Genomic DNA, 15,405 nt, shown 5'->3' with positions numbered 1-15,405 from the left:
TATGAAACATTCCTCTAAGGAATACGCAGTAATCTGATCTTCACAATGTCCTTATTTAGGGAAAGTGGAGATAGGCGACCTGTAATCTCTTACACAATTGTATGGAGGAAATAGATTGCTTTGTTTCTTGGCTGATGGTTAGAAAAACTGAAAACAACATTTGCTGAAATGCTGACACCAAAGCACTCAATACCACCTCCACCTCCACCACCACCACCACCATCTTTCTCACCACCACCACCTCCATCACCACCAAGGCCACAACCACTACGATTAAGGATGTTTTCATTCTTAACATTAAGCAAAAAGACGGAGAAAAAAATATATGGGAAGAAATTAGCCTTATCTGAGTATTCTGGAAGAAATTCAAGGATGATAGATTATCTAATCCATGGAGAACTATGGAAAATCTGTCTGTACCGCTGCAGAAAGCAGAAGGAATCAGGGTATGTAAATATCGATTTCGTAGAAAGCATTTTATTTACTAATTAATAGGCTATGTAATCCTTTGAGGCTACTGTAACTATTAAAATTGCCATTTAAATTCACTCGTCTGCATAAAGGGCCCTATTTTGCCAAAAGAAACCAGGCAGTGCTCTAAAATTCATTTCTCCAGAAGAATACTGACACGGCTACTTGGAATTTTTAATAACTGAGGGCAGAACCACGCTGAATAAAGAACTAGCAGGTGTAAAGGGGCTTTGTCGTGCCAATACTGTTGAGGTCAGGATTTTTTAAAACTGTCTCCCTTGAAGCCCTGAGATGGGCAGCCCAAGCATGTGGGCTCTAGGACAGAGGCCAAGCACATGGCATTCTGTCGCACAACAGTCACAGCATCACACCTGTCATCTGTTTTATATGTTGAGTTCTCATGAGATTTATTGTTCATTTGAGGGGGCATGGGGTAGGAAAAGACAAGTGCTACTACATACATATATATGTTTAAAATAATGGATCTTTAATATTCCTTAATGGTTGAATAGTAAGAACACTTAAAATATCTGGCACCAGGAAGAGAGAGCTCAATTTTAGTTTCTTAGCCAGGGTAAGTATTTTTCAGTTCCCTCTTCTTCAATATTAGTTTCTTAATGCAAACAGAGAAACACAAGTAGAAGCGGGAAGAATGGCTAGGTCCACGTGTAACTTAATTGAATAAGTCATCTTTGATCAACTCTTTGCTCTCACAAGAGAAAGGGTCAGTTCAGTTCAGTCGCTCAGTCGTGTCCAACTCTTTGCGACCCCATGAACTGAAGCATGCCAGGCCTCTCTGTCTGAGAAAGGGTAGCTAGTCATAATGTAGATTAAATCATAAAGTTTTAAGTGTACACCATAATTAGAAGAGGTATCCATAAGCCCTTCACCAAAAATAAAATTCACCAATCTATCACCAATAAAAGAATAATTTCAGAGCAAAGATATTAGTGTAGGGAAATTATTCACAAGTTGGGTAAAACCTTACATAAGCAGCATACATTAGCTGAATCAAATGAAACTGATACTTGACTACTTTTACTTACAAAAATGTCGATTTCATATGGTTCAATTAAATATATCACAAGGTCAGGAATAAGACAAAGAAGGAAATTCTACCATAACAACCAAGTCACAAAAAATAAATGGAAATTACATAGGTAAATAAAAGCATTATTCATCTAAAGTAAATCTACTGCATTAGGATGATGACCTGTGATGAAAGCCATTCCCATGACACAAATCAATCTAATTACAGTCTACACAGAGAAGACATTCTTTACTATATGAAAGTTTGTGTTGTTTCTTCTTATAGAGAAAGCAAACCAGATATCAAATGGCCAAATTACCTGGTAAAGTAAGATCAGCCTTAGAGGTGGAATCTCCAACAACAGTAACTTCAGTAACTCCAGGGGACCCAGTCTTAGCAGGGGTCACTGGGGTGAGGGCTGTGTATTCATTTGTGTCTGGAGAATAAGTGTAACCTTCCACTGAAGTAGTTGCATCTTCAGGAAGATTTCCACCTCTTCTGCCATCGTTCCTATCTGTGTGGAGGTGGAATCAACGGTAAACCCACATTTCTAAGACCACCACCCAAAACATGCTTGTCTTCAGCATGTGCAATTGCTGCAAAAACTTTTCACTTGTTATTTGTGAACATGGAGCAAAAGACAGTGCAGTTTGTCACCCTACTGAACAGAATCAATATTTTGCAGTCAATACCATCTGGACGTCATTCAGTGGAAGAGAGTGGTGATCCTAATATCTAGAAGAGACATTCATTGGAATATCTGCCTGGGTTATTCAAATACGGTTTATGCCTCTAGAATTGTTACCTTGAAACTTGGGTACTACATAATCTTGAGTTCTCACTCAACTGAACCCACTGCTGATGAAGAGGAAAAAACATGTTACTGAATTGAAAGGCAAAATTAAGCTGTACGATTGGAATAGCAAATGCAAAGTTTCAAAGATGAGAGACTTTGATTATTCTTTCCTTTCCTTGCACTGCTTCTTGGTCACCTGATTTGTGGTCCAGAGGATAAATGGCAAAATAATAGTATTAATGCAAGGAAAATAGAGAGTGCTATAATTCAGATTTTTCCACCCAATCACACAAAGTCACTAACTCTAGGGTTTAAGAAACCCAAACTTGAAGATTAAGAAAATATAATTGCATTTAATATACAATGGCTTCTAAGAGATCTACAAAGCAGAAAAGTCAAAGAACTGTCACCAGCCACACCTTCTGATCAGGGGTAACAGCATGACAACAGGCAACTGATGCACCTCCACCAAAGACACTGCAAAAGCACCCATGATTTATTGATTTCTTTTCAACAGCTGAAGCCACGTGGGCTTTAGAGTCCTTACTGATAGATGTTGGAGCAGCAGTCGTTGAGTGGCCTTTGTCTTCTTCTAAGCCGCCATGTGATGCAGAGAAGCTGTGAGTATCACTCTGCTCTGTTTCAATGAGGGATGAGTCCAGTGTTAATTTGGGGCCATGAGACAAATCCTCTGTTATCTGCTGATAGGGAGGATCTGATACAGTCAGATGGGTAGGTACATAGGAATACCAAGATGTTTGCATGCCATTCTCCTCTGACTGAAAGAAATGCACAACAGAATTCTGCTTTGCCCCTTAGCTGGCTTTGTTTTTCTGTATAATAAACAAGGTGAAGTGCCAAGATGAAATCTAAACCAAAACTTTGTCCACCCTGGATCATCCTGGCCCAATTATAGCATTGCTTCCTGTCACTCAGGAAAAACCAGAAAACACAGAGACAAAGAAAAAGGAATGCTTGAATCCCGGTGCTCCTATCAGCCATCAAGAGCAACTTCACTGTGTGTCAAGAAGTGTGACTACAGGGAAAATAAACACCAGCAGAGCAGGTAGTATACCTGTAACCACAAAAGAGGAAGAAGTTCATCTAGAATAACCACCTCAAGTAACTCGGATCAAATTTACACAAGGAAAGACTTAAGTCACTATTGTACTCCATGATTAGCTTTTTGACCTCATTTGTGGATGAGAATTCTTATCAATGCACTGAAAGGCCAGGAAACGCTTGTCTGGGCAAATACAGGGCCCTTACTGATACATATCAATTTCTGGTTGAACCATTGCCCATATGTGAAATGGTTTTCATTGTTTTCAGTTCATTTATTTTGTGTTCTTCTAAGAAAAGGACTGCCCTCAGAGTTACAGGTGCAAGCACACCACAGAGCTTACCGCTAAACCATGTCCACTACCCAGTAATTTTCATAACCAGGAGAAAGCCAGTCAACAAATCCCAAACCCAACAACAGAACAAAAATCAACAGGGACCCAAAGTAGGACTGTAAGACCCTTCATTGGCAGGGACCATTTTTAGGCTTATTTGCACCTCCTTTGATGCCTGGTTGCTGGGTTATTTACATTCATGACAATGCACACATACTTGTTGATTTTTCCCTTTGCCTGAGAGGGCTCACATGAAAAGACTCTGCCCAGTATGTATAGCAGGCAGTGAAATGAGGCCCTCGTTAATTCTGGATTTCTTGAATATTCTGTCAAGAAATTATGAATGACTTTACGTTGATCTCTGGGATAGCCCTGCACCTATGGTGGATGTTAAGGCAACTAGAAGTTTAGCATTGTTTCTGCCAGATGTTTAGTGACAGGAAGCGATATGAGCAAATGTTCTTCTTTTATTCCCAGGGCCCTGCCACCAATGTCAATTGTCAAAAAATTGTCTTGATCCTCCTCAACGGCCTAATGTGATTCCCCTACTCTCTGTGATTATCTAGCCCCAAAACATTTTTTTACAACCACTGAAAAATGTTACCCCTCTTCTGCCTTGATTGAAAGATGGGACTCAAAAGGAACTGGTCAGTTAAAACAGAGAGATACCACTACCCTAGCTATGGTCTTGAATTTCACTAACATAACTACTCAGAGCAGGAAAATCAAGTGGAATGGAGTCCCACATCCTGTTCCTTTTTAACATAAAGTGAAAGAAGAAAGCACCACAAATGAAGGTATAATCAGATTTAAAGAACCACCCAGAAAATAAAGAGAAGGAGGACAGATTTGATATTCTGAGTTGAGCTGAACTACACAGCACTGAATGAGCCCTACCACCACCAAGCCCTGCATCAGGGCCAAGGAAAGCAAGGGCTGAAGCAAGAATACAGGTCAAGAGGCTGAGTGTCTTTATCCTTACGAGTTGTCATTGAGAGAGGTCCTGTCCTGTCCAAGTCTCCCACCGAACTCGTGTTTGGATCTGCAGAAGGCTGAAGCGTTGTACTAGGGCTGGTCTCTGTATCTGAAGGAATTAAATCAGTGTTATTGCTTGATTTTCTAACTGCTTCTGAAGGTCATTTCTGGTCTAGAGATAAATAACTCTTATATTCAAACCTGCATGAGAGGAAAGAAAGCAGATACTGATTCATGTCTCCAGAACTGAAATAAATGATCGTTTCTCCAAAAGGCCTCCCAAGAAGTAACTGGCTTTCATTTAAAGGCTGAGTTGTATCAAAGCTACAATCTTGGTTGTTTTTTGCTGAGTCTGGAAGGATACTAAATGAGTACATGATGGGCCTCCTAAGCCTTGCAGAGAGACAGAAATATAACCCACGTGTGACTTGTTCTGTTCTATACAAATGATCTATGCATGAGTGCATGCTCAGTTGCTTCTGTCTTGTGCGACCCTATGGACTGTAGCCTACCAGGCTCCTCAGTCCACGGAATTCTCCAGGCAAGAATGCTGGAGTGGGTTGCCATGCCCTCCTCCAGGGGATCTTCCCGACTCAGGGATCGAACCCGCCTCTCTTGTGTCTACTGAATTGGCCGGTGCATTGTTTACTGCTGAGACACGGGGGGAGCCAGTGATCTGACATGTAGATAAAAGACAAAGTGCGCTGGTCCAGGCACCATTCTGTCACATCCTCTTGACTTGGCAAAAAAAAAAAAAAATGTTATTACAGTCCTCTTCCCTCATTTTCTCCTCTTTTGCTTCATGAACTGAAAGCACAAATAAAATCATCATCCCATACTATCTATATGGAAGCCACGGGGATTTCTAGGGCAAAGAGTAAGAAGCGCTGGATATCAATGAGTCCCTCTTCCCATACACATACACAGGAGATGTCTCTGGAATGTAACGTGTATAATGTTGAACGACATAGATATTTCATTGAAATAGTTATAGAAGCTGTTTCTAGTAACTATCACAAACCAATTCTGCTGAAATAACGAGTCTCGAGGCCACACAAGCCATAAACACCATCACTATTGCCGATTCTCGGATTCAAAGTCCACCCACACTGCTGCCTCTGGGGAGAGTTAATCTGTTCCAAATGACTCCAGAGGGGAACACTGGCCCACATCTACACTGTAGCCTTCCTATTGCACATCAGGGTCTTTATAGAACAAAATGTGGCTGACTCTATTATTTTAAAATAATAGTAGTAGTAGTAATCACTAAAAAAGAGGAAAGTCTGGCTAATCCAAATCAAAACCCCAAATGGATATTCTCCCAGAAAAACTCCAGCCTGCGGATGGTTCTAGACACTCTTGTTCATCTTTCCTTTTATAAGTAGAATCCTTTAAGAGGTGTGACACCATTCTATGGTTGAAGCCAATTATAACGTTTTTGACATCATCAATTTGATGAAAACCCTTTCTGTTCACCAATACGAAGACAATATTGATTCTGAAGCTCTTTCACTGGCTTGGTTTTCCACAACGGGTATCATCAGAACCTCCAGCCACCATGTGCATAAAATGCGTGTTTGCGTCTACACGCGGCACTTCAGCCACAGAACATGATGGCCCCAACCTCACCATTCACACTCATCTTTCTTTGTGACATATGGATCCACCAACTCTGCCAAATTCATTCCTTGGCTTTCTTTCCTGTAAACCTCTCCTTATATGTTTCTTTCCTTAAAAAAAAAAAAAAAAAAAAATTCCCCATCTTCCTTTCTGACTAACCAGATTTTTCCATTTTTCAAAAACCAGATCCAATCTACCTTTCTCTGAGGTTCTCCAAGGGATCCTCAGAATTTCGTTTGTGTTTATCGCTGCTGCTGCTGCTGCTGCTGAGTCACTTCAGTCGTGTCCGACTCTGTGCGACCCCATAGACGGAAGCCTACCAGGCTCCCCCGTCCCTGGGATTCTCCAGGCAAGAACACTGGAGTGGGTTGCCATTTCCTTCCCCAATGTGTGAAAGTGAAAAGTGAAAGTGAAGCCGCTCAGTCGTGTCCGACCCTCAGCGACCCCACGGACTGCAGCCTACCAGGCTTCTCCATCCATGGGATTTTTCTAGGCAAGAGTACTGGAGTGGCTTGCCATTAAAACCAGATCCAATCTACCTTTCTCTGAGGTTCTCCAAGGGATCCTCAGAATTTCCTTTGTGTTTATCGCTAGCAATGTTCATTTGACATCTATTACTTATGTCTAGATACTATTAGATCTATTTTGAAGCTGTTATCCTAGCTAACTTTTAAGTTCCTTAAGAGCATGCATGTGCCTGCTAAGTCGCTTCAGTCATGTCTGATTCTTTGCGACCCTATGGACTGTAGCCTACCAGACTCTTCTGTCCATGGGATTCTCCAGGCAAGAACACAAAGTGGGTTGCCACTTCCTCCTCCAGAGGATCTTTCTGACCCAGGGATCAAACTCACGTCTCTTATATCTCTCGCATTGGCAGGTGGGTTCTTTACCACTAGCGCCCCATGGGAAGCTCTACCTTAAGAACATGGACCATAAATTAACTGCACATTGTGTGTCTTCATAATGCACTGAACACAGAGTACAATTACATTAGCAGATATTTAATATAGTTATACTTTAAAGGATATATGATCACTAATATTTGGGTATGACATAGTTACGATGTTCTGGAGAAATGAGACCACAGAAACTATCAGATTCATTTTGGAGATAACTTTGCTTAACTCAATACTGAGAGACATTATATTACATTCTGAGAACTCATTTCAATAAGTCCTGTGCAGTGCATACCCTTGGGAGTTTGGTTCCAAAAAATATATTTGAAACTATGGCTGAAAATTCATATCACCAAATTTGTTCTCTTGGTTGATCTTCCTCTGTGGAATTTTACATGTCTGTGATCAAGACATCTTGCTAGATTTTAAAAAATTAATAAAATTGCATAATTCTATTCATGGATTTAGTGTGGAACATGGATTCTTCTCCTTGGTAAATGCTAGGAAAAGTGGGGCACCACTTGCCACCAATTCTTACATATTCTCTCAGGAAAGTTGCCACCTGGTTCTGATAAAGGAAATATTTCTTTTAAATTTAAAATTTTGTCAAATACAATAATCATCTTCCACTGTTGCAGAGCTCCAGCTAGTCTTCTGCTCACTCTCTCTTGTTTAATTCTGTTTTTGAATAGAGTATAGGTAAATTGCTGCTTACTCACGAAGTCATGTCTGACTCACCACCACCCCCATGGACTGTAGCCCACCAGGTTCCCCTGCCCAAGGGATTTTCCAGGCAAGAATACTGGAGTGGGCTTCCATTTCCTTCTCCAATAGGTAAATAAGAATGCTAATTAAGAAAATAATGATTCCATCCTGTATAAAAGCTGTCCATGCTTTAAATTCACAAACATTTATGGAGGGCCAAGGATGGTGCAAATCCTAAGTCACTGAGTAGTGTATTTTATTTCTAAATTTCCAAGAGTAATTCACACAATTTTCTGGAGTCTTTTAGTTACTTGTTTGGAATTTTTGACCTCTAACATTTCTCTACCAAAGACAAGTTTTATCATGGATCTATAATGGAAACAGTCACTGGATCTATCACTTCATTCTCTTTAAAACCCTGCACTTGGAAGTAAATGGAAAAGAAATCTTAAGACTGCTTGCTCCTCTTCAGAGAAAATGACTTCCATTCCCATCATTCTAGGACTAATCCTTCTTTACACACCTGCCAAATTCTCCGCTCTTGCCCAGGACCTCAGATTCAGATGTATATGCATATCAGTCTTATTAAGAAAACTAATTTTGGAAGAAACAAAGTTCTTCAGGAAAGCAGACTGGTCTAAAGCCAAAGGGATACTTCCAAGAAAACAGCCATTTGGTGGCTTTCTAAAACATAGTATATAAAAGAGCTCAGAGATTATTACCCATCCTTCCTTTTGTTTGATGACCTCGCCCCACTGGATGCGAGACTGGGTCGAAGAAGTAACTCCAGGAACTGTCCTCTTGGTTCTGCGTTGTCACCCTTTGATGTGGATGGCTGACATGCGTTGAGGCTGTCGTGACTATGCAGTTTAAGCAATTATCAGAGTGTTAGTTGACATCTGGCCAGGGATACACTGATTTTTTTTTTTTAAGACTATATTCTCTACTCAAGACAATGAAACCGTCTTCTGGGTGTAGAGGGCCGGGAATTTCCATAAATGCAGAATGTTTTAGCAGATGCTCATTTTCCCTAGCAATCAGCATGTGAACTAGAGGATGCAAAAGCATTAATAACTTCTCTAGTGGGTACATGAGAAGTGATAGAGATAGTAAAGATGGAGGAGAAATAGTTCTTCACCCACACCATGTTGCCACCATCCCTGGAAGGAGGAAGTGCAGGAGTCCAAACACATGATATCATTCCTAGACAACCACATCCCGGTGAAATGCACGTGAGGCCAGTAGTGATGTCGAGAAGCACTCAGGTAACAGCTTCCCCACCCCCCAGACAGACAGGAAAGTCAATGCCATTCATCTCAAAAGCATGAATGGACTCCATTAGAAGCATTACCACCCAACAATGAGATTTATGGCACAAGTGACATAAGAATGCAGCACGTGCTTTGGCTTCATTGTGAGCCAATGAAGACGCAGAGGTAGAAAAGATGACAATAGTGGCCCCTTGGCAACAACCACACCATATAGCCAGTCACTGAATCCATCACTCTGACAGCTATGAATTCAGAAGCTGCCACATGCTGGAAGAAAATCATGCGCTATATTCTATATTGCAAATGAAAACACAGGCCTATTTCCCACTGCTATCAAGTAAAGACATGGAATTCACATTCTTTTACTAGATAGGATGCATTTCAAGGCTTCTGTCACACATGCATAGGAGCTGGCAGAGTGAAGTTATCAGGCAACGCTTAGAAATGACAAGTGATGACAAGAGATGACAAGATTTGACTCCAATCTCCCCAATTCCACAGTTCAAGTATAGAGGTTTTTGGTGTTTTTTTTTTTAACTTAAGAAGAAACTATTGTATATTCAAGGAGAAATCTCCAAATAAACATGACAAAAGGCCAAACAACACCAGACAGGTGTTTGTCTCAAAATGTCTGGCTCCATTTCTTCAACTACTGAGGTTTTTCTGACCAAAAGCCTCCTTCTAACAAGCCCAGTATTTTATAGAACTGTGTTGTAAAGCCTGGACCCACATCATGGAGAAGATTCCCTTACAAAAGAAAAGGCAGTATTTTATACGATCAGAGTCTCCTCTACAGTCTCCCCAGGGGATGCCGACATTAGATCCGAAAGTGACACATGCAAGGACATATTCTTGGTGTCTCCCTTCTGCGCCTGTGTCCATTTCTGTTCAGGGGATTTATTAGACCATCAATGACTACATGGTCATTGATTAAGGGACTGTAACATCTTGTGACAGTTCTTTCTGATTCTTCTTGTTCACTGTTCTCAAGGCCCAGCATTTAACACCCGAGGAAATTTTCACCCAAGTCTGCCTGTGAAACCATGCATTACCAGTTGTCCCTGCTGTTGAATGAGAGTCTTCTTTTGGCGTTTGGGGATATTCCCCAGGCCTTCCATTCTCAAACCACTGCTCTTTCTGGGTAGCTGTTTCTTCTGCTGTACTAGTAGTGGGTGCCTGGGCTGTGAGAAGAATGTCAATGGTGAGCTGTTACTGTTCAATTACTTTCCTTACCAACACATAGCTTTCTACCTTAAACGCATATACAGGTGGGACAGGAGGCAGAAAGGGACAGCAAGAAAGAGAGAGACCACTGATAACTCTGAAAAGGATATTATAAATCAGACGGCCTTTAGTCTTTAGACTTTAGTCTATATCCTTTAGTCTTTCAGGTGAGAAAACTGGGGCCCAAAGAAGTTGTGATTTCCTCAAAATCACATAGCCAGATCGGCACAAAGTTATAACTAGATAATAGTCTATGAATTTCTAGTACTATTCTTATTTTACTAGAGTTCATGGCCTCACATACCCTGTCTGAAGGAACTGTTCATTCAAAAAATTAACCTCTTGCCTTCAGTGATTTTAGGGGGAGGAGTATATTATATAACAATCCATGATGAGATCAGCCTAGTAGAAAGCCTTCTTGAATAGTGGTCACATGACTCAACATCTCACACACTGGAAATGTACCAGCAATGCATGTGCCCCGCATGAAAGATGCTGGGAATGACTGAGATGCTATTCCACTGACATATTATGAGGTTATGTCTGTGGAGCATCTAAAATTGTCAAAATCACGTTTTAACAAATTTAATTCAGTGGAAGAAAACTCTTCTGGCCAATGTTTGACATTATTAAAACCTTTCTAACCAGTGTTTGGCATTGTAAGAGTGTGTGACAGGCTTAAAATTTCAAGCACTCAATGTTTTAATTGTCTAGTTTTAAAAAAGACAAAATGAATGAAATAAAATTGTATCAGGGTGCCTTTGGGAAGAATCAATAAGTCATTGACATTTTCATCCAATGTGACTAACACTGAAGTTCTGTTCATCAAGAAAATCGGAGTGTGTTAAATACTGTATATCAACTATACCTCGATAAAAAAAGAAAGACTGTATAAACTTGCCAGGTTGAAGTACAGTCTGCAATTTGTAAAACTAGCTTATTTCATTATTTTAGAAAATAATGTGTGTGACTTGACAACAGCAAAGACATTAAAAAAATAAAATTTATTGCCCTCATTTTACCCTTGCATTGGCCAAAACATTCCTGAAGTTAACTGGTTATCCAGAGGGAGGGAAAAAAAAATAAAAATCTTAAATTTTACCTCCCCCTGATTAAATCACTACCTCCTGACAAATAATGAAGTTAGAAAAAACACTGGATGTAATTACCAAAAAAAAAAAAACAAAGAAAATTTAACCCAAACATAAACTGCTTAAAGTCAAAAAGAAAAGAAAAAGAAAAAAATGCACACACTATTCTATACTCTTTCTAACACTATCTTTATAAACACAATGATCCTTTAAATAGCCAGTAACCCTCTGTTGTCTTCAACATAATGGGTTAGCAGACTATAGGATTTCCATTGCAAATGCAAAGATTGACTCTCTTCTAGAAGCTGTAGATGTTTTTTTGATAAAGCCTAGAAATCGCCAGCCAGAATCACTTAATGTTTTGCAAGTCCCCATAAAAGAATCGCTGAAGCAGCTGCCACTTTGTTAAGTTTTGTTATGTCCTGTTTTTCAGCTACCCTCCAGTAATCATGCCCCTCCCCCACTGCTTTTTGACAATAGGCTCATTAATTCCCAGCCTCTTAGGAATAGTTTTCTGCTTTTTAGGTACAAACTATCTTAATAATTTCTAAAATAAACTATTAGGACCCAAAGAGACTGGTACAGAATCCCATTGTGTACAGAAGAAATTTCTGTTTCTTATTTCTATTTCTCTTATTTCTGTTTCTTATTTCATTAGACTCTTTGTTAACTCAGCCCATAATCCTCATGTGTATATCAAATCTATTGTGGTCAATAATGAGATGCAAGCCTGTTGGGTGTATTCAGTACAATGCTCTGTGCTGTGCTTAGTTGCGACCCCATGGACCTAGCCCACCAGGCTCCTCTGTCCATGGGGATTCTCCAGGCTAGAATACTGGCAGTACTGGAGTGGGTTGCCATTTCCTTCTTCAGGGAATCTTTCCAACTCAGGAATCAAACCCAGGTCTCCCGCATTAGGTAGATTCTTTACTGTCCGAGCCACCAGGGAAGGTCACACTGCTCAGGATGTTCAGTCCTAATCTATTCAGTCCTAGCTGATGTCTGAAAGTTTCTTTTGTTGTCTGAAGACATCTTCAAACCATGGATTCCCAAACTCCTTTGGCTTTTAGTGATTGTTTCTTACATTTTTTGCTTTTGGAGTGTTTAAGGCTGTAAGAACCATGGTTGAATCATAATTTCTATAATGCTACAAGCTGTTACCCTAAATTAAAGCTTCTTTTATACCAAATATCATAGTCATCTCTCTGAGAGAGAGACAAAAAAAAGAAGAGAATACACTTACTTCTTTTTTTGTGCTATCCTCATAGGCCCCTAGAAAGACTTGAAATTGCTTTAGGAAACCTGAGATGTTTGCACATAAGTAAAAATAACAGCATCAAAGCCTTCCCCCAAATTACCCTGAGCTTAAAAACAGAAAAAGAACAGTCAAGGGATTCAAATATAGACCATCTGAGTGACTGTCTTTCCTCCCAAGAATACAAGGGAGGTATTTCTACAATGGGGTGAGAAATAGAATGTGAAAAAGAAGCTGGATTTATCAAAGATCTTTACAGAAAACAGAGTTCCAAAGATCCTTGCACTTGTCACACTTTCTTTCCACATGCCACTACTAAGCACCAAAAGAACACACTCTCCTTCAGACATTTCCATAAAAACACACAAACTACCACATGGAACCTCTGGGAATCTTTAACACAAAAAACTGCATCTTAGATATTTTTAAACATTTTCACCTTTTGGGCATCTTGACAAGTTAGTATTTTTAATTCCAATTTCTAAGAAACCATGTGCAGATCTGGCAGCTTTTTATGCTCTGGGGATAAAAGAAATTACTATGTGGAGATAGAAGATGTTGCCAATGTCTTTTCCCTACTCTCTGGAGTGACTTCGCTACTCAACTAAACCAGAACTGCTGATTGCCATCCTTCTTACTTGTGCTTGTAGAATGCGGGGTCTCCTCTTCATCATGATACCCAAAGTGACTGAGAGAAGAGTGTGGTTCCTGGGTCCAGCTTTCTCCATAAGCACCGGTGCTACTTCTGTCCACATCTGTCGTGATGATGGTTATATACATTGTGACTTTTTATCAATCGGTTTTTGATGGTCATGTTTTTTTTTTTTCCATTAAAGTACATGCCATCTAATGGTTCAATGCCTAAATAGTACCTCTGAGCATCAACTCTTAATACTTTTGGGTGACTTCACTAATCTCTCCCAAGATAAAGCCAAAGTGCATAGAATTTCTTAATGATTACCTGTTATGCCACTGTGATCACTTTGTCAAGGGCAGCACTCCACACCATTTTAACATGTTCAATTTTATAAAGAAGCAACGTAAAATATCTTATGCCCAGATGATATAATTGACAAATGACTCAAGCTGAATGGAGTATCCTCATGAAAGTTCACTTGTGATGAGATATTAACTAAATCTCCCCACTGTGTCCTGACAATTGACATTTGCAGCACCAAAGACTTTAAGGGAAAAAAAAAATCTTTAAGTACGCGTAACCCATTACCAGTTATCCCTGTGGTTGTCTGAAGTGATGTTTCTGGATTCAAATGGTCTGGGTTTCTCTGGATCCAATTCTGGTTCTGTTGTGGGTGGGTAAAAACCCGCGGTGTGGTTGAAACTGTGACAATGATGATTCAAGTAATTAGGAGAACGTTATTTCTTGAGGCTTCACCATTTGTTTTGTACATTTCTCCCTTCTGTAGTCTACAGAGTCATTCATCTATACCAGGCTGTATAGATGGTTGAGTAGAAACGAAGGGACAGCGGAGAGTGACTTCAGCTTGACTCAGCCATACTGTTAAGTATCTCAGTGTTCTTCGCATTCTGTCAGAGAACACGTGGAGGTCAGAACATGAGATCTTCTGGAGAAAGCAGCCAAAAAAGCTGCAGCAGGAGGAAGGACAGCTTTGAAAACACCAGCCCTCCACCGAGAAGAACCAAAGACGTCAACGCTTTGCGTGTCCATGCAGTTTGTAAAAACCCTCTGCACTTGAAAACCCAAGGAATCTCTAACGCTGACAGGTGTGCTTACAAGAAGATGCTCGAGCTGAAGAGCAGATGCTTGAAAGTTACACCATAATGACCACTTTACTTTGTTACTAGCATTATGGGGTAAGAAACACCCTGAGCAGCCAGAGCTTTCCTATAGATGATTCAAAGGAACAGCCATGTGATGAGCTATGTATTTCTGAATATTTAGCAAACACCTCAGAAATTCTCATCAAGTACAGAACATTTCATGAGCAAGCCATTCACAGCCAATGAAAAGAAAACCAAGATGCATACATTTAGTAGGAAAAACCGTAGGTAACCAACCACCATGGCAGCAGCTCCCCTAAAATAAAAAGAAGCAGACATCCACCACTGCCCTGATACTGTCCTCCCCAAACATGACAGGGCTGGAAGAAGAGATGCACATGACAGAAGAATCATGACAAAATCAGAATCAACGTCTTTTGGAAAGGTTATTTGCAAATCCAACCTAATTCTTTCAAACTTTATTTTGATACCCAAATAATACAAAACTCTTTTCAGAATGATACTACTATTGGATTCTATTTCACAAGTTAATAAAATCAAGTAAAATCATTAACTACATTCTCAATTAGTATGACAAACTGGCAGTTATCATACCCCAATAGAAGAAGGTGGGCATCCAGCTCAATTAAGTGCATAGGTGCCAAGAAGAAAAGTGAGCTGAAATGGAAAAATATGCCACAGAGACAAAACAATATCGAGGAAGTTCCCCCTGGAGCCTGAGCGTACAATTTATTTTCAGGTTGATCTGTTTGGCTTGCCATTCAAGAGGGTTTAGTTTCTCAATATCAAGACCACATCTTTCCCGATGTCCAACCTAGAAGACATGGCTATATCCTGAACCCAACAGACAGTATAATAGTAAAGCTCCAGTGTTTAGCGGGTATTTGGTATTCTTTCTGAAGTTACTAAAGAG

The 15,405-nt window shown here is 40.1% G+C and overlaps 1 protein-coding gene across 15 annotated transcripts in view; it reads right to left on the bottom strand.

Moving 5' to 3' along the window:
* The window catches only part of CD44 (CD44 molecule (IN blood group)), a 91,792-nt gene that overhangs the window by 16,511 nt on the left and 59,876 nt on the right, over positions 1-15,405 (bottom strand). For 2 of the 15 annotated variants that reach the window (XM_055423835.2, XM_055423836.2), the window contains 4 exons: positions 8,613-8,750; positions 4,677-4,778; positions 2,845-2,934; positions 1,821-2,015 (listed from right to left, as the gene is read on the bottom strand). The exons of 2 other annotated variants lie outside the window; for them this stretch is intronic. In XM_055423835.2, coding sequence (XP_055279810.2) covers positions 1,821-2,015; positions 2,845-2,934; positions 4,677-4,778; positions 8,613-8,750 — 525 coding nt within the window. Of the gene's footprint in view, positions 1-1,820; positions 2,016-2,844; positions 2,935-4,676; positions 4,779-8,612; positions 8,751-10,213; positions 10,343-13,369; positions 13,487-13,956; positions 14,071-15,405 lie in introns of all 15 variants that reach the window. 11 more of the 15 variants (XM_088843245.1, XM_055423837.2, XM_088843246.1 and 8 more) reach the window with 8 other exon arrangements.

This window comes from Moschus berezovskii, chromosome 14 (assembly GCF_049115385.1).
Source record: "Moschus berezovskii isolate FMDL1 chromosome 14, NW_MosBer_1.0, whole genome shotgun sequence".
Taxonomy (NCBI): Eukaryota; Metazoa; Chordata; class Mammalia; order Artiodactyla; family Moschidae; genus Moschus; species Moschus berezovskii.
Note: the sequence above shows the minus strand (reverse complement) of the source record. Positions and strands in the feature narration are given on the sequence as shown.